The sequence below is a fragment of the Athalia rosae genome, chromosome 1 (genome assembly GCF_917208135.1).
Source record: "Athalia rosae chromosome 1, iyAthRosa1.1, whole genome shotgun sequence".
In the NCBI taxonomy this organism is placed as follows: domain Eukaryota; kingdom Metazoa; phylum Arthropoda; class Insecta; order Hymenoptera; family Athaliidae; genus Athalia; species Athalia rosae.
Window position 1 is genome coordinate 15,978,734 of NC_064026.1, and position 25,900 is coordinate 16,004,633.

A 25,900-nucleotide genomic window follows, 5' to 3' on the forward strand; every position below is an offset into this window, starting at 1 on the left:
GTAAATGTATTTTCAGTGAACTCTAATGTCGCTAATGAGCCGAAACGGCGTGTGTGTTTCTAATTAAACCTATACGTATAATTTGGGTATACTTTTTTTCCGTCGACGAAGTAGGTACGTCAAATAAAAAAATTGCTCCATCTGAGATATCGACGTAGTCGTATTTGGAGTAAAAATTTCAGGACCTCTATGACACCTGAAGACAAAAGCGCACATCGTCAACTCTGTTTCCCCACAATAAGATGCACGATGCGGAGAATACGAGAGAAGCAGGACTGGGCCGTTACACGATGGTTACGATATAGAGGAGTTGAGATGAAATTTATGTTTTGCGAGGGAACCCCGTCGTCAAGTTCTCCGCTGTAATAAATTCAAACGAAATTAAAGCGATTACGTTAATGCTCCCGTCCGAGTGGGAGGAATCGAGGAGATGTGACAGTCGATTTGTTCGCTCCGAGTACCGCGAGCGCGTCGAGGTACCTTTTTCTTTTCTTTTTTTTTTTTTTCAAATCGACGAAACACCCCCCCCCGTCGTCAAATTTTTAACATCGATTGTTATCGTTCGCTCTCAACCGCCGTACGAAAGTCCCTGAAAATTACGTGTCTTAAGAAAAATCGATGCACAGGTGCCATTTGAAAAAATCTACACGCAAACGTTGAACGAACGAACGCGAACCTGCGACGGTACGCGGTACGTTTCCCAATGATTTTCCGTAGGTTTCCTAGTTTTTTTCGAACGTCTTCATCTCTCGTCGTTTCGCCGGGCGAAATATTCCCGCTGTATTATTTTTTTATTTTTTTATTTTTTTTTCTTTTAATCCGATGAGCCGAGATCGATCAGGTTGCTTTAGTTGCACGTATATAAGCGATCGGGGGGGAGAATAGAGAAGAGGCGCTAAGTGTGTTCCAGATATAGTTGAATAAAGCGAGTGCCAGCTGCAAGCCAAGCCAATAGCACGAATCCCGGTGACAGCTGCCCGAATAAATTCGCGTAGCGTAATTCAGCCGAAGTGAACCGGCTATGAGATACCTGCGACATCGTTATATCGTTACCGACCTCCTCGTACTTGATTTTACTCCGTACGACCGCCGCCCCCGGACTTCAACATCACTTTCTTTCTCCCTCGAACTTGGCAGTTCCGTGGAAAAGCTCGAATTCAGAGGAATCGATTGCACGGGTTGACCATGAATATATTTTTTACGAGTTTTCGAAAAAAACCACCGGTGATATAAACGTTGCGTATATACTATAATGAAATACGAGCGAAGGAGTATTTTTGATCGTTCACCGTTTGCCAACTTCATATTTCATTAAAATCGCCGACGTGATTGTAATTAAAATTGACCCGAGCCCAGGCCGCGGCGCCGGAGTTACGGAGGTAGGCGATGGTCGCGCGTACGCGTACGAGTTGTAACGTTGTCCGCGCGCGCGCGGGTATAAACTTACGCTCGTATCGCCGTGTTTGCAGGTAAACGTGGGGTGTACGTGTGTTCTATGTGCGTACCCACTCTCGGTTCACTCGACCGTGCATTACCAGGATTACGCCCTTTGTGTAATCCTGACCGAGGTACGAGGACCCCGAACAACCCTCTGAGCAACACCAGCACTCCGCCACCGCGTAATCTGGGCTAGTTTCAATCGGAGCGAGACTAATTGTAAGACGCATAAGCGCGCCCGCTTACCTCCGCTGCATAAGTTAAGATCATGCGATCGTAGATACGGAGTCGAACCTGCGGATTTCTGAACAGAAAATTGATAATTTTGGTAAATTTATATATTTCGTCGCACGTACGGAGGACGTATTTTTCGAGTATACGCGCATCATGTGCGTAGGTCATATTTCGGAATCAACACGGCTTACTTACGAGTCGCGTGATATTCGAAGATACGAAGTGCGTAACGTTATTCGAGAAGATATTATTTCGCGCCAATTTTCCGGAAGGGATTAAACATCGTTCAAGTGTTCTTTATCCCTCGGCGTTGAAGGGAATGAGAAAAGTGAAGGGGGGGAAAAAAAAGAAAAGAAAAATTGATAAAACTTGGAAAAAAATGAAAGGATATCCAAGGCGCGTAAGCGACGCGTGTGATACGCGGCGAAAATTCGACGAAGGTGTGAGAGGTGGAGAAAGTGAAATAGGAGGAAAGAAATAGGGAGCAAAAAAAGAAACATGACATAACGGGATTTATCCAGCTCCGAGAAATCTCGAAAAATTTCACCAAACTTATTAAAATTCCTTGAATTAAAATTGAAGAAATTTTTTTTGCAACGAAAACTGCATTTTCAAACAATCTTTCATGATCGCACGCTACGTCGACGGGCGAAGCTAAACAATCGATCGATCGGCGTTACTCGGGTTCGGGCAAGGCGTGCGGCATTCGTTGAAAATGATTAAGAGCCACTACGAGATGAAACGACATCGTGGTGAAAAGCTAATGATGTAATTATTGTTATTACGACTGGCTATTTCTCTTTATAACAAACTGTTCATATACCCTCATTAATCTAACGTGGTCATGCATCACCGCGGTAAAACACGACCAACAACCCGCGCATCGCCTCGAACGTACTTTACAACATTGCCGCGACAAATGCAGTGCCCCGCTGATTTTCTGGCACCGGTGCGCGTCGCCGTCGTACGAATCCACAGCGCGACAACAAGCCCCGCGTAAGTCGAAACCGCGTCGTATGAAGCGCCCGCGCTCGTATGTGCGTGCGTGTGCGTGCGTGTGCCGCCGCCGCCGCCGCCGCCGCCGCAAACTTTTCTACTGGGCGTACATTTTTTGGGGAGAAAAATTTCGGAAGCGGAGAAGAGGAGTGAGAGTGGGTGGCGTCGGCGGGAGTCTGCGGGGTGAGGTGTGACGGGAGGAGAGCTTTAAAATACGTTCTCTTTTCTGGAGGGTGGGGGGGGGGGGGAGTGAGACGGTCCCACGCGGTTACTTTTGTCAAATATTAGGGTCTCCTGGCGAGTCTCGGGCGCATTAGAGCATTCAAGGGTAAAATATCTGACGCGTAACGGTGAATAATACATGGCACAGGGCGGGCGAGCGGGCGGGCGGGCGAGCCGCTACGCGGGAGAAAAATAGACGGACGTACGGCGGCGGGGGAGGCCGTGACACTATAAAGTAAAAACTTTCGGAATAACTCTGATGTATTATTTCTACTCCCGCCCACTCTGGCTTTCACCCCGTAAAAATATCCGGCACCGGGAGAGCGCGTCCGAGCGGACCGCACGTCGACGGTGACGGGAAAATTTCGCGGTCATCCCGCGCGGGTAGGCCGGGGGCCGAAGAGATCTGACGAAAAATCGTGGACGGTCGTAGGGAACCGCGAACGGTAGGTCAGGTTAGGGAGCGTTAACGGGTATCCCGAGCTATTCGAGGACTTTTATAGCGGAGCGTGAAAAGTTATTCAACCGAGCCACCGGGCGACCGCCGCGAAATCATTTCCAGACTCCGTGAAATATTTTCCAGCGCGAATGTTACGGCCGCCAGGACATAACGCGGTGTGCGCATAACCGCGTGTACGCGCGATACACACCACATGCATAATTTATACCTACGAGCTCTCAAACGGAGTAATTAATTCAGTCGGTTCGCGCGCGGGTGTTTTGTAAGTTCGAAGTGCGTCTTTGACGTATAACAGGCGGTACCGAGGAAACGGGAGATTATTCAAAACTAGGACAAACCGAAAAGCAAAGTGCGTACCGAGAGTAGGCGGGAATGGTCGGTCGGTGGAACGGGGTGAGAGGGACGGAGTGCGCGTAACGCGCAAGTTGATTCCGCCTATCCGGTAAGTTTATACGCGGAATCGGTTACGCTTTGCCTACCGCCGTGCAGCAGCAACGCGACGCGATGTCGTTAATTGTAAGAGCGACAAAGCGATCCAAGAAACCCGGTGAAATCGGAACTGGGGGGGTCGCGGTTGACGCATTGCCCTAGCCATCAGCCGTACTACACGAGTCTCGGCCACCGCGGTGGCACCCAAGAACACACTTGGAACGCCCGGAACACGCGAAGCTTTTAACCACGCGGTGGCATGTCGGCGAACGAATGGAGGCGCGCAACGAACACACCGCGCGCCCCGTGTTTGAAGGATGCCGCCGAGGCCGAGGAAGAGTTTCCGCTCGGGAATCGTTCGGCCGTCGGTAGTAATTGCGCGGTGTCAAACCTTCGGCGATGGCGCACGGTGGCCAGATGGATTTCGATTGGGGTGAGGTTCTGGTGGGAAAATCAAGGAAGCGAAGTGGTTTTCGGGAAGAGGGTTAACCCGGTCGACCGACAAAATCGAGCTGGAGCCTCTGCGGGGGAAATCTTGGAGAGTCAGAGGTTCTAAATCATCGGCGAGGTTCCAGGGGGGGGGGGGGCCCTCTTAATATCCACCGGAGTAGCTTATTTACGCGTGAATTTATGGACTCCGCTTTGGTATGCAGTCCGGTCTCGCGCTTTCGCGCGAAGTCCCGAGTCCGGAGTTTGGAGTCTGCCAGGCTTATGACGTATTAATAGAAAGATGCGCTCGACGGCCGACCTTCCCGAATATAACGAACTATACTGAGAGATTATTTGCCGCCTCCGAAATCGGCAAACTTTTCGTCGACTGCAGCAGCTGCCGTGGAAGTAGAGGGTGGGGCCTCGGGTCAAAAAGCGCACACGTCTCAGAGCGGCGACTCTCAGGTACAGGGTCGACCGGAAATCGTTAGAGTCACCGGAAACGGAAGGGCAGAAAGAAGAAGTGAGTACGGCGAAATGGAAGGCCGGGCAAAAGGGGCAATTATATAGGAATTTCTGTATTCTTTCACGAGTGAAAAAAGCAACTGGTGCTTCGAAAACGCTTTTCACTCTCACGACTCGTCTGTCGTTCGGTTGAAAATATCGAGCGGGGCTAATCGAATGCGTTACCGAAATATTTCGTACCGGCGTAGACGTGTACCGCGTGATCGAATCGAGCAGTTGAGCAGTTCCCCTTTGACAATTGATCTTCAATCGAGACGCGTGATTAATTCCGGAACGATAGGTGGACGCGGAGGGTTTGCCGCTCGATGAGAGACCAAATCAACAGAGATCGAACTTGATTACAAGAGAAACGGGGCGGATCTCTATATTCGCTAGTCACAAGTGGGCAAACTTCGATTATTCTAGTTCTCGACCCAGTGCTGGCAGGGAAGGTAGGACAGGGTCGCCCCGGTGCACGCAGAGAGCTGCTACACGTATCGGCGAGGGTTTGCTTTGGTCGATGCTCCGCGGGGTATTTCCACGTATTGTAAAATATCGTCGATTTGCATCGGCGGTAAACGGTCGACGGTGGGCGTTCAAGAATTTTTTCGTTCACCATTGACATTGGACGCGATAGGGTTAAAAACGGAAGAACGGAGATTGGGCCGGGACGCAGCGACGCCTGGGAAAACACCTTGATATTCGTTTGTCGTTTGTTAAATTGAGTTAATACGATCCGGTAGGTCATAAAAATTACTGGTTACTCGCTGAAACGCGAGTGTCGCAACTATGTGCGTGTAATGTACGCGCAGCGCCCGATTATGGTGGACGGGTCAATTGGAGTCCGTATACTTGTGTATTCGTCAGCGATATCAGTTCGCGTAAATTTTAGTAATTACGTAAAAGGCGTGCGGGCGTCATTCCGAAAAACGGTATCCGCCTCATTGACGGATTTTTCAGTAGTCGGTTACAGAGCGATGCTGAAGCACAATCGCTCTCCTTTTTTTCGAATGTCGGAAGTGAAATAGATAATTATAGACGTACAATTGAATTTATAATCGAAAATGCGGTGCGTTGTAACGGTGATTTTCATTTATCTGGGCGCAGTGACGTGTTCGTTCGATCGGGAGAGAAGCCCTACCGTGAAAACGGAGTTCGGCGAACACCAGGGTCTCTGGACTGAGACGATCAGGGGACAGAAGGTCGCCGGTTACCTTGGAATTCCTTACGCCAAGCCGCCGATAGGGAACCTACGATTTCAGGTTGAAAATTTCTCCCATGTAGATTTTAAGCCCGATATTTCGGGGCTGCCGCTCGGCTTAATTTAGGTCACATAACTTCCGGGGTTGGTTGGTGCTCCGCAATAACGCGTCCTCGCGCGCCCTGAATTGTTCGCAACTTTTGACGCCCCAAGGTCAACCGTGTTAGATTCTAATTAAACTGCGGTTAACCCCAAAACCATAAAGTGAGGTCATATCGTCATGGGATCCCACATTCGCACGCGTATACCGCGTTATAAACGCGTCCGACACGTGTTGTTGGTCGCAACCTGCTCCTCGGAGAAGAGAGTTTAAACATGCGGTAAAAACCGAGCGTCTCGACGCTAATTATGACCGACTAAAAATCTCTCGTAACACCAAGAACAACAGTCCCCCCCCCCGTGACTTTTCAACTTTTGATCGATCGATCGCTCCGATCCGTTTGTGAAAATTTATTGTAATGAAAATTGTCTCGCCTTACCCAGAAACCAGCCCCATGGACGAGACATTGGCGCAAAGTACGAGAATCCACCCAATACCGTCCCCCCTGCATGCCCCTCGAAGGATTAGAGCGAGGGAGCGAAGATTGTTTGTACTTGAACATATTCACGCAACAAGTAAGTGAACGAAAGTTTTCCGGGAAAAAAAAAAAAACAAAAAAAAAACACCTATTCTAGGAATTTACATGTCACGAGGACAAAAACGAAACGCGAGCGATTACATTGCAATGTGATTTTCAGGAGACGCAGGTTAAGAATCCTACTAAAAATGACGAAAAACGCGCAGTGCTCGTGTACCTCATCAGCGACTCGTTCGACCATAACGATAATTCCTTGTATCAACCCTCTTACATATTGGATCAAGACATCGTATTGGTGACCTTGAATTACCGAATGGGAATATTTGGTGAGCAGCCGTTTCGTTCGGTTTGAAAAATCTCCTCCAGCGAGCAACGAAACATCCCGATCCATAACGAATCAAAAATAATATTGCAGGTTATTTTACTACTGGTGACGAAGCCGCCCCGGGTAACTACGGGCTCAAAGACGTTCTACTGGGACTCAAATGGCTGCAGAAAAACGTAGCAGCATTCGGAGGTGATCCAAAGTCGGTTACCCTGATGGGACAGGGCGCCGGGGCCGGCGTCGTCCACCTTCTGGCATTGTCGAAGAAATCCGAAGGACTGTTTCACAAGTACATAACCCAAAGCGGAACAGCCCTGGCACCCTGGACCTACCGTCCGAGAGAAAAGGCGGTCGAAATGTCCAAGTTTTTGATATCTTCGATGAAATGCGAGAGGAACACATCCAAGGAAATGGTGGCGTGTCTGCGCACCGTACCAGCTTGGATGAACAATTACGCCGACGAGATTGTACGTTTTTCACATTTCAAAACGCTCAAATTCAAGCCGGACGACCATTCGCTGTTCCTTTTTTTTTTCCCTCTGCCGTTTATCAACTGGTCATACGACGATACTGGTTTTTGAGTAGGTTAGGTTAGGCCGATGAGTAGAAACTTCCGTACAAGTATGCGGAACGGTCGCAATTCATCCGATCGTAACCAACAGCGAGGCATGCCTCTATAGAATAACATCAGCAATTACGTCGGTGTTTAAATATAGAATCATGAATGTCGGTCGACGGTGACCACCACGTTGCCGGATAGGTGTAACGCGGTATTTGCTTAACCCAAGGACGGAGTTATGATAATCATGATTATAACAACAACGAGACCAGTTGAGAATTTATTCGCTTTAAACAACTGACTGGCTGACTGACTGACTGACTGACTGACTGACTGACTGACTAGTAGTTGTGACGAATTTGCAAGTTGGGTGAGGATAGCGCGTTGCTGTTACTCGCTTGACGCGAGGATCTTCTCCTCCCGTTTAATTGGGAAACTTTGCCCGCGTCAGGCTTTCTTATTCCACCCTACGGAGGCCCCCTCGCGCCGCGAGCAATTAAGTTTGGCCTCCGGTTGAAAATAAAATGGAAATATTATTACGCAGGTGATGAACCCGTGGGACGGATTCGGTCCGATAGACGAGCCAGAATCCGAGGAAGCCGTGATTATCGAACATCCAAAGATACTGATGGCGGAAGGAAAGGCTCGCGACATTCCATGGTTGACCGGTGTCGTTGCCGACGAGGGCTTCGTCATGACTCCCCGTAAGTGACGCGGTTCGATATGTCAAACCGATTGAAAGTCGGCAGATTTTATACGGTTGCCTAAATAACTAAAAACGCATTAGAGAAGTGAGAAACTATTTTCAAGAAAAAAAAAAAACAACTACGATCTTCTAACGATACCCATCTTTTCAAAGTTTTACACCAGAACTCTTCGATGTGTCAGTTACTCGCTGAAAACTTTGAGGAAACTGTGTTGGCGATCGCCAACCACCAGCTCACGGTAACCGACACCCCCGCTTACTTGGAATCTTTGAGCTCCTTCTATTTCGACGGCAACATCACCAACGACTGCGCCGACGGTTTCGTTGAGGTGAGATACTCTCAACTGTTTTGTTTTTATTCGTCAAGCCGGCAGAAGCGAGCGTTATCCAGCGTTACATTGGGGCAACTTTGATTTTCAGATGGCGGGAGACGTGCTGTTCAATTGGCCGGTATTCGAGGCTCTCGAGACGCAAGTGAAAAGCATGAAGTCGAAAGTATTCTTTTACAATTTCGCGTACAACGGCACCTTCACAACGACCTTTAAATTCGACTCGTCCCAACGATTCGGTAGGTACTCGGAACCTTCGTATCTATGCGCCCACTCGCCGATCGAAGGTGTAGGTAATCGGTGTTGTACGGTATTTTCAGGTGTCAGCCACGGAGATGATGTGAATTACATTTTTCCAATACTGAACGAAGTCTTCGATGACCTTCAACTGAGGAACACGGAGGACGACATAGCGATGATCAACGTGATGACCGAGATGTGGGGGAACTTCGTTAAATCGGGGTGAGTCGATGGTGAGGCGGGGGGAAAGAGGGAGAATAAAAAATTTCGCGGATTTTAACCGACGTTTCAAAAATTCAATACCGACCGTCATCGGATTCGTGATGGATTTTTTAATAACTTCGGCAGTTTTTAATTGCGCGTGTACCCGAGTACTAAAAACGAAGCGTTATGAAGAGTTTTTGCTATTAACGTACCGAACTGCGCGCGTTATTGCCATAATAAACTAAAAGCAATTAAACATCTGATGGCGGTGTTAACTGCAGCTCCCACCCACAAAGTCTCTGTCTTACGTTGATATCCTGTCTACGGGAGGACTTTCTTCGGTCAAGAAAATCGAAATAAGCTTTCGAAGTGAGACCTCCGCGACGCAGTTTCATATCGCGTGTTTTTCAACAGGGCTCCGAGCGCGAGATTTCTACCATCGTGGGAGCCTTACAAGAAGGCTCGCCGTTACATGGTGTTCGGACCGGAGGCCGAGGTTTCCATGGAGAAGGGCTTTCTCACCGATAGGATGAACTTCTGGCGTAAACTGAGCGAAAAATTGGTCGGAGAGTTGAACGAGGGGACACATAAAGGTGGATCGTCGAAATCGGCGGATGGTCAAGTCGTCAACCGATTATCAGTCCTCTTTGTATCGTTGGCGGTTCTCTTGATTTTCAGACGTTGAGGAAAGAAAGAAAAAAAAAAAGAAAAAAAAAAAAACAAAGAGCGAATTATAAAGTCGAAACTAACGAGAACACAAAGTTAGATAGGATCGTAAAACAGTAAAGAGCTGTATATAAATACGTATACATGTATTCAAGATTTTTTGTTGTTGTTATAATAAATCATATATGTATATTTTGTATTCACGTCTCGTTCTCATAAGTTACGGCCTCGTTGCCTTAAAAACAGTTTCCCATAGGAGCGGGGGGTTAAGTTACGACGACACGGAATTAGCTATAGAAACGACATCCCCGCTATGTATATTATAGGTATATATACGGGTGCCTATGGAGGTCTCCGAGGGTGCCGCGAAAACGAACGACGTTCGTTCCAACGCAGGGCGAATAAAGATGGAAGGGTTGCTGATTAATTTCCAGAGGCGACAGGAAGGGGTGAAGGGGGAGGAGGAGGAGGAGGAGGAGGAGGGAGAACCGTGCGCGGCACAGCGGGGTGCATATTTTATATGAACCGCGGCACAAGCTCGGGGGATCGAGGAACAACTTTGTCATGTGCGCGCGTTGAGAGACTTGATTTCACTACAGACTTGTAATCAACTTGGATTATACACACGCCCGTTTCACGTATGTACAATTCGCGCTTACGTATATCCCTACCGCGCTTATTATAACAACGACGAATAATCCCCGCACTCCGTATCGTACGTACGAACGTGTGTATAATACTGGCTGCGTCAAACGAGCTATGGACTTACTACCCCCCGCCGATTTTTTCACCGGACCCAAAAGTAAAAGAAGGTACCAATACTCGATTTCCGTATTCCGTAAAAGAATTCTCGAGGTCGAAAGAGAGAAATACGGGTTCGCAACGAGTCGATCCACCAGACGAACCTTAATTCTTCTGTTTTTTTTTTTTTTTTTTTTTTTTTTTTTTCTGTCGCCGCACTGCACGTACGGCGAATCTCTGAAGTTTGGCAGCCGCGTATCGTATATAGAAGTACATAACGGCTTGGTAGACTCTGAATAGTGAAAATTGGCTGTGAATTTGAAGGGAACACTTGTTGGTCGTTGGATTACCCTGACAATGGACGAGATTCGCGTGCTTTATGCACCGCAGAACGAACGGTTGGTTCCTCATCCTCCGCATACCCCTTTCCACTTCCCCTTCTCCTCTCACACTCCTCTCACTCTCCTCCTCCCGGCTATATCCTCCTCGTAGCGCTACGCCTTCTACGGATATAGGTACTCGAAATCGCGGCGAGAGGTGTTGTACGTTTCAGAGACGAAAATTCGACCTTGACGATGAAATACGAGGGTGCGCCGCGGACCCTCCGCAACGCTACGCCGTGAACCACCTGCGGTTATACGGAGGCACTCGATCGAAATTTCCGACCGTTTGTAAGCGAGTAGGTATGTATTACGTGCAATGCACCTGATGATATTTTCACTGAGCGTGTATTATAGGCGACGATTCTATATCCGGATTCACACTCGAAGGAAATATCTGGATCGAAGTTAGCCGGAGAATGAGCGAATAAAGGTATAGGGTGACCGGAAACCGACCGGCGATAAAAACAATTCGAAATTCAATGCGCGCTCTTGATTTATTTCGCGAAAAATTATCCGACCCAGGTTTTCAACTTTACCGTAGCTCGGAGGCGACGCAGCTTTCGGGGGCTCGTCGAAATTTCCGCGTGGAAATTAACCGGCTCGCCGATATAACGACGTGGCGAACGGGGTTATTTCACTCGCGTTGCAACGGGTAAAGATGCGACGAATTACGCGTTTGAACTTTGGGGGGAAGGGCATCGGTTGAAGTGGCGAACTCCCTCCGTTTCGCTGGCAAGCTGACCGGGGATGGAGTGGGTCCGCTCGACCGTTGAGTTACCTAATTAATTTGCTTCGCATGGATCCTTCTTCTTTCGGTTATAACGTTGGAGCGCAGCAAATCCCGGAATTTTCGTTGATGCGACGCGCCGACGAGTCCACTAAATATGTAACGTCGCTCAAAGTTTTCACGTATACATATTTAGTTAGAAGAAGCAACGTCAACCGGATATAACTCGCAGAGCGTACCGAAATACCATTCGGTTGATTAAACCGTTAGCAAAAATATTTAAATATTGCAAACCATCTACTTGAAAGCGAAAAGATAAAAAAAATACAGACACACACACACAAAGTTCGCCAGCGGACCAAGGTTCCCGGTGATTTTATTTCCGTTAGAGTTGTCCATAAATTTTAGAGAACCCGATGTACGCGACTAAGAACCAGGAAAAGAAAATATGGGCGACCAGATGCATCATAGAGCGCGCTGTTGACCCGTGAGAATGGAAATCAAAGAAAAAAAAAAAAAAAAAACAAACAAACAAACAAAGAAAAAGAAAAAAAGAAAGAATCCCGACGGATTAAAACCGATAGAGTTGCACCATTCAACGAGCCTTTACTCAATCTGCATGTACGCGACGTCGCGACAAAGGTACGGAAAAGCGCAGTTGATGGTTGTGAAGTTATAGATACCGTACACTCGTCGCGTTTGTTCGCCGTTGGGCTTTTTTGGTACACGATTCCGTCGAGCGGAAACAAACGCGTTTTCTCGTTCCCTCCATTGTCCGTAGACGTAACGCGGACGGTCGCTCACTAGGTAGCCAAGTCCGGGGCGTAACAAACCTATTAAGCGACGGCGTGCATCAATGAATCGAAGCAAAAAAAAAAAAAAAAAGAAGAATGATAATAATAAAAAAAAGAAAGACCAAAGATACAGGGGGTGGGATAAAAACAACGTCGACAACAACTCACGCCGGTGGAAACTTTATTTGTTCGGGGGAGTTTCGACGTCGCCTCCACCTCGTCGCCGTTATCGTCGTCGTTACACGTTCGAGCGGACTCCGGGCATCGGCGTTCACCTGGTGGTGGTGGTGGTGACGGTGGTGGTGGTAGTGGTGGTGGTGACGGTGACGGTGGGGTGGTGACTGTGGTGGTGGGAATCGAACGGCGAACGCGAAAGGGTCGATGGGTTGGGTGCGGATGGACGGGTGACCGGGCAGAGGTACACGGGTAACGTCGAACACGACGACGATTGATTGAAAATTTGCATAGATAAATAAGTTGACTCCGATGAGGCAAGGATGTATTTGCGAAGCAGTTGAATAATTGTTTTCGGCTGGGTTAGGTGCGTAGAGAGCCCAATATGACGTACGCGTGTGTACGGGTATTTCTATATCGTATAGCGGCATGAAACTATCCGCTACCACCGCTTCGGCTAGGCTTTGCAGAGCTATTGATGAGGGTGTTCCATTCTCGAGTAGGAGCTACCTATGCATAAATATCCGCATGGATACGTTACACGTGATCAGAAAAACAAAAAGGAACCGGAGAAGAATGTAAACGAGGAGTGGACGTGTATCGATCACTCAGTCTGCCATCTGTTTGCCGTTAGGATTGAAAATATGGAAAAACGTCGAGAAAAATTTCAGCGGTCCGGCGGTCCCGTTCACCACGGTTTTTCCATTAGTTTTACCGCTGAGCGACCGGTCGACGATGCGAGAGGTCATGTTCCGGTTTGAAAATTACAATTTACAGATATGTATATCGTTACCGCGTGTAAAGCTAGTCGTGAACGATAACGCAGAAGGTTGCGGCCAAACTTCCGTTGCTTGTCGCGTACGGATGTTATCCGATTGGAAAAATGGCGGGCGATTCACGCCACCACCCAACACCCATCTGTTCCAATTCCGAAACGTACGTCAACGCGTACCGAACCCGGGTTGGAAGAGACCCGCCGAACGACCGGCCGATCCACCTACATACCCTGCCGCGTACGCAAACGAGGGATGGGGGGGGGGGGGAGGGGTTACAAATTGGTCGATGCGATGCAACGCTCAAATACGCGGTGTACGAGTTTGGTCGGCTGGTTAGCCCCGGCTTGGCAGCTTGACGCGTCAAATCCGTAGGACGTGACGTCGCCGAACGTCGCCGAGCTCGCGTCGACGTTTCGCGGTGAAAATCTTTTTCCAAAGCACGTCAAAGCACCGACCGCCCCCCCCCCCCCTCCCCCCCCCCCCGCGCGCGCGCGCCTGCGATTCTCTTCACCACCGATGTAACGCGTGCACACACACATACGTAAGTATATGTATATACAGGACACTAGGTGTTAATTAAACCTGGAGAGCAACGACGGGTGACGGTAATTGATTAATGGCGGCGCAGACCTGCAAGCAGCTCGGTCATTCAGCGGACTGTAGGACGGAGACTCCGATACAGGGAGGTGGTATACGCGTAGGATACCGGCTCGTCGACGAGCGTTATGGATTGGGATTCCGATGAAGCAACGGGCGCCTGGTTGTAAAGGGTTACGTACGGGTGGTTTTGCCAAGCGGGTGGCACTTAGTGGGAGAAAGGCAGGATATAAAAATAAAATTTATAAAGAAAAAAAAAAAAAAAAAAAAAAAAAAAAAAAAAAAAATAAAAGAGTAAAAAAGGAGCCAACGGGGATAGGAGGCGAGGGATGAGAACGGAAGCTTGGCAAATGGGCAACGAAGAAGAACGCGAACTGGACCGGACCGCCCGAGGCGCTGATAGAACGAACGATGCTTTTGCCATCTGGACGTCCTCTCTGTATACCTACGCGTACTCGTACGAATGTACGTACGTACGTACGTACTCACGTGTACATCTCTTATAGGTATACATATACCTCGGTTAACTGAATATACATACATTTCGCGAAACGGTTCAGCAACGCCCGGTAGCAACTGCGTGCGAAACAATTTTACGTACACGGGAGATTCGCAGTTGCTTTTTCGACGTGCCGCGTTTCGCATTACGAATCAAGAGCTACGAGCATAATGAAATATGTTTACATAAGAGACGGTGTACATCTAGATTCCGTTTTCCCTTTTTGATGATTTTGTTATTCTTTTTTGAACAAGTTTCGCCCTCACATCGATCGACCCCTTTCTGAAAAAAGGTACATCAATGAAGCCCGTATCGTACATTGTAAACGGTTTTTTTTTCTCCCCCTTCTCCCTTCTCCCTCCCCCGCCTCCCCCTTCCAAAAAAAAAAAAAATCCGTGGTGTTCGGAAATCAATTTTAACGTTCGTTTTTCAATTCGATGCATCGGAAGATCGACGCGACTGATCCAGACATCTGTAATATGAAATGAAAATATTCCCAAGAAGCTGCATTTAGATTACATGATGTGAATTATGGATAACAGCACTTCCTTAGAAAAATAACCCCTAGAAACGGAGTGATCGCGTTAAACAAATATTTTCCAAAAATGATTTAGAATAATTCAAAGTTCTGTAAGATAATAAATTTTAATGGGATAGTTCTACATTGATAAACGAAATTGTTCCAATCTAACTTTCTAGTTATAGACGAGGGCACGAACTTAGTTTTCCTTTTGTCTTCCTCCAAGTGAACAAGGGAGCTGCACCAATAGCCGAGTATAAACGCATCGAAGAACAAAAAATCGTACATTTTATATTTCAAACGCATATTCGGCATCGTAGGAATCGATTTTATTTCTTCCTTTCTTTCTTTTAACGTCAAACAACTGTTTGTCTTGAATAAAATAAAGGGACGAGGAAAAACAAGAGGAGAAGAAAAACGACGAACAAATGAAGAAAAAATGAAGTAAAGGCATTATATTTTTACTATATTTAAATAAAAAATGGTTGGAATAAAAAGCTACGGGTAAAGCTGGCGAGTAATAAGAATTTTACCGTCCTTTTTACCTGCACATCCGTCCATCTTTTCATCTCCCGGCTCATTTCACGGGTTCACGGTTGGTCCAGCTGCTCTTTCAAGTTTAAGAGAAGAGAAAACCTTAAGACGTGGGTGAAATTAGTAGCGAGGTATGGGTGGAAGGTAGAAAGATTAGATGTCGCTTGAATTTTCTCCTTCGTTAACCGTTTCACGTCATTTTCAAATATTCATTTTCCCTCTATTTGAACATTTTACACACGCAAAGTACAACACAACACGCCACTGCGACACTCGTCTATCCTATACTTTCGTACGAATACATTCTTTTCAACGTTTTACGTCAGAAGCTCGATCGAAAAAATTGGAGAAACAAAACGAAAAAAAAAAAACCGACTTACCATTAAAAACTGGAATTCACGTAGGTGGACGGGATGTGTTTAAAATTTTTCCACCGCGTAAACTTTTATGCAAATTCTTGGAAGAATCATTCAACGGTTTACCGAGTTTTCACGAATCTGATACGAACCGACCGTGAGAACGATACAAATTCGAGACATAGTCCATTGAATTTTTATCTCCAAGGGAGAAAAAAAACTTCCGTCCACCTCGCGAGCGATGGTTTTCTCTACTCGCTACATCCGTTGACCCGTTGAACAAACAGATCCGATGATGGTATAAATTAATATAGACAGATACAGGTATATGTCCGCGTAGGAAAACTTAAGCCTCGATTAATGAAGTTCCTTTTACAGGTCGCAATAAAAGCATTCCTACCGCCTAAAAACACAGATGAATATTGAAGGCGCCTGCGGGGGTGCCGTTACGCGCCCCCATTCCATTCTCTTTCGCTCCTCTGAACCCTCGTCATCACCCTTGCGTTACTCCCCAGCGACGCAAAAAATACAATTAACCGCTATACGCCCGTGTCGTCGAGCAACCCTCTCCACCCCCACCCCCCACCCCCCCCCCCCAGCGGTCCCATCGACGGGGGTTTAGTCCGGTGCGGGCCGCGGGCTGTGGCTATAAAGGTACGCGGTGCCGAACGCGTACTTCTTTTTAAATGCATAACTCATTTATTTCCATTCTATAAAAGCGCGACTTATTGTCTGTTACAAATACGTTATAAAACCATAGGTACCTATATCATACGTCAATTTTCGGCCGAGTGCTCGCTCCAGCCGGCTGAGCGATAATCAAAGGACTCGACCTCGTTCAATCCAAAATTTCTAACAACAATTTCTGGACATTATAGCGGCAATTTTTTCCATTTCTCATCCCCGCAACGAGGTCCCCACGGTTGGTAATTCAGCCCTTCGTTATATATTATGCGAAACCAAACCCGGCGCGTCGGTCGCTATAATATCGCGACAAAAGACGTACCGACACCTACCACGTACCCCCCTTGTTTTTCAACAAAGTGCACAACGCCGCGCGCCCATTTCTCCCTAAAGACCGAGGTGATATCGGGCTCCCGGAAAAACGAGAGAAAAAAATAAAAAAATAAAATAAAATTAGAGGGTGAAAAATATCCGAAAGGATTACGCGGGGAAACGAGATTATATAATCCGACATCATTTCTCTCATAAAACGCGTCCCGTGCACCGGTGATGAAATAAAATAAAAAAATCAGAAAAAAAGAAAGAAAAAAGAAATTAAAAAAAAAAGAAAGAAGGAAAACTTTTCGAATCTATCAGCGAGAGCGACGGCGAAATGTATGTCGGAGTAGGGCGACGTGTAATGGAGGACACCTACGTACAGAGGGAGGACATCTGTAGCCCGTGCAGGGATTGCGGCGTGGAGTCGCGCGAGGAGGAAGGGATATGATGGAGGAATCAGCGTTTCAACGGAATGTAAATCGGTCATTGATTACGGGGGTTTCGCTTTATGCCGTCGGTACTACCTATACCGGTAGTGCATGCGCTGCATCGGTAGGCGGCCGTCGGGGGTTATCCGACTACTACCAGTCGTGTCGTGTGTCGAGGGACAATTCGCTTAATGCCTCGCTATTGTTCGGTCGACTCTCTCCCGAGTCAAAAATTGACGCTCGTTATTTCTTACAATGGAAGTTACCGCGCCCAGTGTAAATGGAGCGACGTTTACAGGTGATAATATTAGCGAACCAATCTACTGCCTAGTCGGACATGGAAATTTCGCGAAACGAGAACGCGTCCCAGAGATGGTAATTCCATCGGTCTTTCCGATATCGTCGATTGGCCAAGCGAACCGCCTCGTCCGCGTAGAGAGTAAAACAAAAATGACGAAATTAGAGAGCGCATTTTGTTTGTTTTTTTTTTTTCTCTCTCTTTTTTTTCCATCCAATGAAAGGGAAGAGTCACACTCGAGCTCTCGTTTGTAACGTACCCACCTTCTCGCGATCGTCTTCGCAGCCGGAAGCGTGCACCGCGACGGAAAATCACGTTTCGCGTGAATGCTAAAACAAATCCTCCGGAATCCCCAAAGGATTTACAGATGTATCCCGGGCTTAAGAAATAAGCACGTGTCCAAGAGAAGGGAGGAATGGCATTTCGAGTGTTCTGGAAATTGTGCGATTCGCCATCGTGTATGACCCCGAAATCATTCGCGGTTCGAAGAAAAGAAAAAAAAAAAAAAAATACGACGGAAATTAACATCGAAAGACACGACGGAGCGCGGATGACGAATGGTACGGAATAAAGGAAACGAGGAAAAATTCAAGAGAGAGCTAAAGAGAGAGAGAGAGAGAGAGACGGAGATACAAAAGCAGACGAAACAACGGGGGTGAGCTCCGAGCTTGTGATATTAAACGCTCGTAAAGCTCATGGAAGATGCATGCTGCGGTGAGTAGTGCGGGATGTTTCCATGAGGTGGATGAAGAGTACCGAGGGTGCCGACGGGGGGAGGGGATTGAAGAGGAAAGAGGAGCCACTTTCCGCCCACCGGAAAGCAGATTACGCGAGTATCTGTAGCTACTACGGATGTCCCAAACCAGCGGGGGGGGGGGGAGGCTGGATCGCTCGGCCGTAGGCACCGCGACACGGGGATGCCCGGGCGTCGTTTCATTTATTCAACGCGTAAAAACAAACTCATCCCCGTAGCAGCTGAAGCCGACGAACGAATTTTCACGATTAAACGGATAAACTTTGTAACGTGGCGTTTTCAGCCCCGTTACTACGGCACCCAAATCTCCCGGAATTTCCTCCCGTTTTTCGTCAATAATCTAGAAAACTGCAGCACACCGAAACGAATCACCAAGGCTAAATTGAAATAAGAGATATTCCGTATGTTAAGCTAATTTTCGTTGTTGTTCCGAATATTCTCTTATGTGACCTGGGAAAATACCGACGAGTTGAGCCAGGACGACCTACGAGGACCTCCCGGGCCCTTTCCTCCGAGGGTACAACTCTGACGTCATCCGTGCCAATCAGACTACCGATGTGCACTCTCCCGTGGTGGACCGGACCACCAGCTGAAGACAGCATCGCCAATTTCTCCCGCCTCCCGATCTACCGAATCGCTACCGGCGTATAGGACCGCAAGACGACCCGTCTACGATCTCCCGCTAGACGATAGGTGCGTAAGACGCTCTGCTATCGACGAATGGATGCTACGGAAGGCGGCGTATAGGGTGGCATGAACTGAGTAGTGTCACCTCCCGTCCCGTAACTTACTGGCCAGGAGCCAGACCAAAATAACATCTACCGTTCCGGAACTGATCCCGTCACCGGGTAAAACTTGGTAACCTCCCGAGATGACGTTCTGCCTAGGAAGACATGTAGGGGCCGAGGCACAAGTGAGCCCAGGACTACATTCCGACTCCCAAATCCACGTTGCAACTTATGAGCGTAACACTCGCTCGTTTCCCCGCATTCCATAACACCTACCTACGTTACCGGCGCAACAAATTACCGCCCCGGTATATACCGTTTTTCTTTGAATTTTTTCCGCAAAAAAGATGAGAAGCGCAATGGAAACGAAAAAAAAAAAAGCAAAATGAATGAATGAAAACGAGGAGGTAAGAAATGGTAGGAAATGAGATGAAATAACACCTAGGAAGGCCCGTTTAGTTGGGCAGCGCGAAGGTTGAAGGGTATAAAATAGGCGAGTGGGAGAAGTTCTGTAACCGTACAGTACACGGAGCCGCTAGAGGTAAACGCGACGTTCTTTGTGATGAGAGTCTGTGGCAACCTACGTTGGCAACGGGGGCGCGCGGCGTTGTAGAAAAGCAAGGTGCTTTTGCCACGAAGAAATATGGGCACCGCTAATTATTAGAATAATGGAGAAACTTGTATCGCTCTGAGTTATTACACGGCGTGCAGTTTGCCAGCTCTCATTGTTCGTCACGGTCGCTATGCGAAACTCGGAATCTTATACACATGTACGACCGACCGTTATCCCCCGATGCAACACGTTCGCCACGTTTATCGTACGACGACGCGACTATCACGAATCGATCAAATTCATAGAAAAAAGAAACACCGGTACTCCCACCCATATTTGCGGATCGCGACCGATTCACATTCGATAAAATGAACCAATCAACCAGATTAGCTGAGAATATTCCGACGGTGTCCAGTTCCCGACGACATTTCTCTTCCAGTTCACTTGGGGGTGAATCGCGTGAGTACTTGGAATGAGGGGAAAAAAAAAAAAAAAAAAAAAAAAAAAAAAAACTTCCGAAGGTATTCGGAGAATAATCAAGGACAGTCGGTGCGATACCGATTGTGAGAAATAGACGTAAGTTAAATGAAGGAGAAAAAAAAAACTTCTCGTCTGTCGTTTGTAAGCTCTGCTGGAATACCAAAGAGCAAGTTTTTGCGCGGTGAAAATCGACGAGCTTAACTACGAGCTAAGCGGTCAGTCAGAGCTGACTGAAAACCGCAGAACCGCGTATACAGCGGTACGAACTACGTTATTATACAAACAGTGTGCCCTAGTAGACAGCGCACAAGGGTATAAAGACCAGTCGAACTCTAATACTAATAATCCTCTCCGTTCCCTCCAACGGAGTTTTGACGCGAGCTACAAAACATCGAGAACGCCGAAGCTCCGCAAGGAAACCACCGAATGCCTGTACGACGTATAATTGTTCATAAAGTCGATAAAAACAAACTGCGAGAGGGATGAAAATGAAACGAGAGCGCCAAAAAAGGGGAGAGGGTAGTTTCGTAATATTGCGATGTACGTATTGATAACTTGAAACACAAAATTTCAGTTTCATTTGTATGCGTTTATCTGAAAACCGTCCGCATACACCTCCCCACTGTATCGTATCTGAGTACATCTCGTCGTATATCGTTCATCGTCACGGCGTACCTACGTTACAGGGGATATGATGTTTTTTTGTTGTTGTTGTTTTTTTTTTTTTTTTTTTTTTACGCGCGCCAACAAAAGGGACGGTTGACTAACGACAACAACAACAACGACAACGGTATGTTGCAGTACAGGTTGGTGCAGATCGTCGAGCTGAAGAATATTATAATGCTGCAGCTTTGCGTATTTTTCTTCTCGTGACGTCGCATCCTATCGTACATCGTGTCACGGACGCCTAGCGGCGTTCGTCTGCGTGGATCTCAACCAGGTCGAGTGAAAATTTCTCCGCTGGTATTTTCTTTATTTTATTACTTTTTGTTTTTTGCTGGGACGGTAGCCCCGATACAACGCTGTAAGGTAGAACGATCGGTGTGGGTTTCGTCGTGGACGGAAAAATCAAACACGCTGCATTATTTTACGGATATCGACGAAAAATTATTTCACGGCTGAAAACGTGCCGAAACGAAATTTAATCATCGATAGAAACTCGATGAACAACTGCCGATAGAACGAACGTTTGTAAGACGGAATGTGCAGGTTTACCGGTAGAGGAAAAAAATTTTCAAAGGAGAAACCAATAATTAGCCGGGCTAGTTTGCGAAAATATCGATTATATTGAATTTTTAAATCGTCACATATTTCACAGATCGCGATATTTGACGTGATATTGTTGGCCGGAAATACCGGAGCGCTGTTATACTTTGAAAAATAACAATAATATTTTGTACAACAATAACAATTATAATATGTATATAAATGAGAACAAAGTGCATTCACCGTGGTACGGTAGCTCCGCGCTGGTGCAGCGGAGGCCGTGATTGCACGTGATTGCGTCTCTAATTAAACGAATACATAATTTAATATAATGTGTGTGTGTGTGTTGTACATAAATATATATGTACATATATAAATATACGTAGCGGGTAGAGCCGCGGGTGAAAAGCGCGCGAATATCCGCTGCACAACTCTGCACCCAGCGCTCTCAACGTAGAATTTAATTTTATCGAATACAAACCATTTCCGCAATCTCGAATTTTTGCAAACTAGTTCATAAGGCATTGAGTACACAATGTACGTACACGGATTTTATAACGCGGATTAAAAAACAAAATCTCATCACCTTTAATCCTTCATATTCTGAGAGGGACGAAAATAACAAGTTAAATAATGATCGGACACTTTCAATTTTTGGGATTGATAAACAAAAAACCGTTGATAAGCTAGATAATTTTTTTCCACCGAGAAAACAGTTATAACCCGCGGTAGAGGCGATATTGTTTGATCTGCTTCGTTCCGTTACAACGGAAATCTGACCAACGATTCACATTGTAAAAGTATTTGTTCGCGGATCGAAATGTGAAACTGATTCATTTGATATATTATGTAATTACAAACAACACCGCAGTGTTCCGTAATCAATTTTTACGTTATTCTAGACCGCAATGCGAACAAATTCAAACTGTAACGACGCGACGCGTATATATATGTTTACGTGGGTGAAACGTGTGGACACACCAACCCTGTGCATACAGGGAAAGAGGGTGAATACGCAGAGACGCCGAACGCATTAAATATAGACATATCCGCGATGTTATTTACGCCCGAGCCAACGAAGGTTTCAGCCGCAATAACGGCCTCCCTCAAAACTAGGGGTACTAACTAGTCGATGAATAAAATAATACAAAGCTGCACAGAGGGCGGGGGGCGGAGAAAATGGAAAAGAGGGGTAGCGAACAATGACACGCGTTTAGTTCGCGTCTGCAGGCTATACACGAATTCCGATTATTCTGTTTCGGAGATTCTTCGACTCGAGTATGTAACGTAGATCGCGGAAATGGCGTTCAAATCGGTCCACGTAGTACACGTAAACACGTCAGCGGTATATCCGTAAGAGTATGACGATGACGCTAACATGATAATTAGGGAAATTGGAGCATGCCGTTAATTCCTTTGTTGGCGAAACAGGTATGCGTTGTACACGCGTACCAAGTAACAGTACATCCCGACGATCGTGCGCAACTGCTTTGAACTGACGTTTTCCAAAAATTTCCCTCGCGCGTTTGCAACAACGAACAACAACACCATCCTCCAGGGGGTTTCGAGGGTGACCCCCGCGGGCCCTTCCATCCCCCGCGGTACTTATGCAACGAATCTGTTCACCGCGAACAAGCGAACCCCACGTCCTGTAATACCTGCAGCCGGTCATGAATGGAGAGAGAGCCGCACGGTTGCCGCTGCGAAAGCTCGGTGTGTACACCCGATACGCGGTGAACGTATACGTATACGTATAAATATATATCCATACGTATAACCCGTATGATGCACAAGTGCAATTCAAACGGAGTAACGGACCACGTCGCATATCGTTAATTAACCGGTTAATGAACCAAACATCTATCTCCTCTAATTGAGGCAACGACCGAGGCCCAAACGATCGAACTCGTCGCCGGGCGACACTGTGAGCGACCGGTGACGCGGCGCGACGCGGCGAAACGGACGGAAATATTCGACGATCGCCGAGTTAGACGCGCCTCGTATCTGTCGTTAGAAACGGTTAGGCGAATAACGAAATTCAGCCGATACTCCGCCATCTCCGATCGGCGGGCACCGGGAGAACGCGTTCGCGTTAACGGCAACGGTAGCGACGGCAACGGCGGCGCGATATATAAAGCCCCGTTACACTCCGCACGTAGCGCTCAGAGACAGCGGTGCGGGAACCGCAGCGTATGATCCCGTAGCTTTGGCTTCGGCTTTGGACCGAGCATATTCAACGCGCTAAGCGTAGCGAGCCCGGCGTAGGTTTAAACCTCCCTCAACCCCCCCCCCCCCCCCCCCCCCCGGCGCCGCCCTCGACCTCGTGTTCCAACCTCCGTCTAATGCTCGAACGTACGTTCCGCAGCCCCCGACCCTCGACGCTGTTACCCCCTGGGGCAGTATTCACTAAACTGAACTCCCCCACCTAATTACCTGATTCATTAACAATGCACGTACTTCATCCCGGGACCATTATTACGTAACAAAACCGAACGGACAGTGTTTCTCAAACTTTGAAAAACCAATCTAGCGCTTGTCTGAAGATTTCGCTTGTTTTTCTTTTTTCCCCCTCATTTCGCGAACGGCTCGCGAATGTTCAGTTTTTCGAGCGGCGGAAAATTGAAAATAGAATTGTAGAGAGAGAGAGAGAGAGAGAGAGAGAGAGAGAGAGAGAGAGAGAGAGAGGTGAAAAAAAAAGAGAAAAACATAACTCGGAAGTTTGAATCTCCTTTTCTCTTCGCTTCGTACTTTATTCCGGAATCGTTCTGTTCGACCTCGATTCGCAGCTGCAACTACGCGACGTTAATCGCAGAGGCTCGTGCAACGTATGGTATTCATCGACTACGTACGTAATAATTGACGGGCGTAAAATGCGCGGTCAACTGTAGTGAATCCTCTAGGAAGGGATTGTACGGTCCACGATGCATTTATAGCTCATAGAGCAAAGACATAGCGGGGTTTTGGGGAGGATCAGGAAACGTGCGGAAGCCACTCTCCGGTAACCTCCCGACCTCCGCCGGTTACAAAGGCAAACTTTGGCCAGATGGCAGTAATATCGACAACAATCAACCGACCGAACTGTCGCCAACAATCCCGCCGTTGAATATCAGCCCTTGATGCTTCCGCGGCGACTGGCCAGGCCAGGGGTACCCCTACGACCGGGTTCCGTAATTCCGATCGAACTGATGCCGTAGCAAAGCCCCGGTGAAATTCAGTAAGTGAGATTCTGTTAGTAGTTGGTGCGGATGCGGACAACGCCAATGTCCATCGTACCACCGCACGCTAGCATGCAACGTCCATCTCCGCGCTTGTCCATTCCCTTTGTCGTATACGACGACCGAATCCCAGGGAATATTACGTTTATACGCTACAAGGTAATCACGCGGCAGACTACCAAGATCTATTCGAGATCAAACGTACCGGTCGCACGGCAAAAGTAATGGTCGTTACCACGTATGTTTCCGCGACGCACGCGACTATATGTATAATATATGCAGCATATCTGTCGTCCGACGTCCCTTTTCGATCTGGTGTGCGATCGGTGATATTTCGACTCCCTTCTCCCGTCGGGTGCCGTCGGCGCAACGGAAGCCTCGCGAGAGAGGGATGAAAAAAAAAACAAAAAAAAAATAACAAAAACAACAACAACAACAACAACAACCCTTCAACTATTGCGTAACGCAGGACACGCTTGTTTCGTACGCAAACAAGAAAAGAGGGGAAAAAAAAAACAAAAAAACAAAAAAACAAGGAGATACGTCTCGTTTGGAGTCGCGAGATGTGGGCCAACCCACTTGGTAAGTTCGTTGCGCGCGAGTGTACTTTCCAAGGTACGGAGCGCGTGTAACGCGCATTATACGTATACCGAAAGCACCGGGCGAAGACCTTCGGCGCGACCTCGACGCATGGTGTATACGGTTTCCGTTCCATTAGGCTTTGCTTTCAGTCATGCCAAAGACGAGGGTCTTGGCCGTGCCGGGGGTACGTGGTACAAACCACGGGTATAACTGTACCTTGTACATTAAGATCCTGCATTGTGAATAAACAGGCTCTATTAGTTCGCCCGATGAGCAGCATAGAATGGGAGAATGGACCCGTTTCGTCGGAGGTACGTTGTCCGTTGTTCGCGTTGTTGTTGTTGTTGTTGTTGTTGTTGATACCGTTACAAAGCGGATAGACGCGCTCGCGTACCTTTTTCGCGATTGTATAAAGAAGCGTCTGTGCGGTAAAACGGGCTTTTCCCCGATACACCCGACGTACGGCGACTAGCTAGCGAAATATGCTTCTTATATTTACACCGCGAAGGATCAGATTTCGCGATACGTGTGGTAAAAATTCGCCCGAAAAACTATATCCTTTTACGGTTCATTCGACTCCCGCGCGGGATACCATGGACTACCTACTTGGAATTTGGAATCCACAGGGGGATACGGCCTACACGGCATTCCGCGAAAATTCTCAAAACGCTACGTAGAGGCGAACAACCCCGAACCGAAGAATTACCGAAGATCCGTATCACTCTCTCTCCCTCTCTCTCTCTCTATCTACACGTCTAATGGTAATTTGGTGAAAGGTGCGACCGGTGACCGGGGTGGTGGCTTTCGCCTACCTACTACTTTCGTACCGAGTGGTAAAACGCGACGAAGAGAATACCGCGCGGGCAGCGCCGGTGGGTTTCCCTATATGTAAGGGTTCGCGGTCTGGACAACGAGGTGAAACCACGGAGGTTGTGGGACAGGGCTTTATTCATAGAGAACGTCGCCGAGCTTTG

At 47.4% G+C, this 25,900-nt stretch overlaps 2 protein-coding genes across 6 annotated transcripts in view; one reads left to right on the forward strand and one right to left on the reverse strand.

Annotated features, from left to right (window-relative positions):
* Positions 1-25,900, reverse strand: part of LOC105690566 (polypyrimidine tract-binding protein 1) — a 296,563-nt gene that overhangs the window by 235,628 nt on the left and 35,035 nt on the right. The gene's annotated exons all lie outside the window — the stretch shown is intronic.
* On the forward strand, positions 4,011-9,778 carry LOC105690567 (esterase E4-like). 2 transcript variants are annotated; one of them, XM_048656181.1, is made up of 9 exons: positions 4,011-4,211; positions 6,456-6,587; positions 6,711-6,876; positions 6,966-7,342; positions 7,979-8,138; positions 8,294-8,469; positions 8,561-8,708; positions 8,790-8,931; positions 9,328-9,778. In XM_048656181.1, the coding sequence occupies exons 1-9, from the start codon at positions 4,038-4,040 to the stop codon at positions 9,596-9,598; spliced, it is 1,746 nt and encodes a 581-aa protein (XP_048512138.1). In that variant the 5' UTR covers positions 4,011-4,037; the 3' UTR covers positions 9,599-9,778. The 2 variants fall into 2 exon arrangements, with proteins under 2 accessions (XP_048512138.1, XP_012263869.2); XM_012408446.2 differs by lacking the exon at positions 4,011-4,211 and adding an exon at positions 5,542-5,973.

Bases quoted from the DNA above. Each gene is read 5' to 3' on its own strand.
- LOC105690567 (XM_012408446.2), top strand. From the start codon at position 5,776: ATGCGGTGCGTTGTAACGGTGATTTTCATTTATCTGGGCGCAGTGACG. The intron at 5,974-6,455 runs GTTGAAAATTTC...CGCCTTACCCAG, and splicing joins TAGGGAACCTACGATTTCAG to AAACCAGCCCCATGGACGAG. The intron at 8,139-8,293 runs GTAAGTGACGCG...ATCTTTTCAAAG, and splicing joins GGGCTTCGTCATGACTCCCC to TTTTACACCAGAACTCTTCG.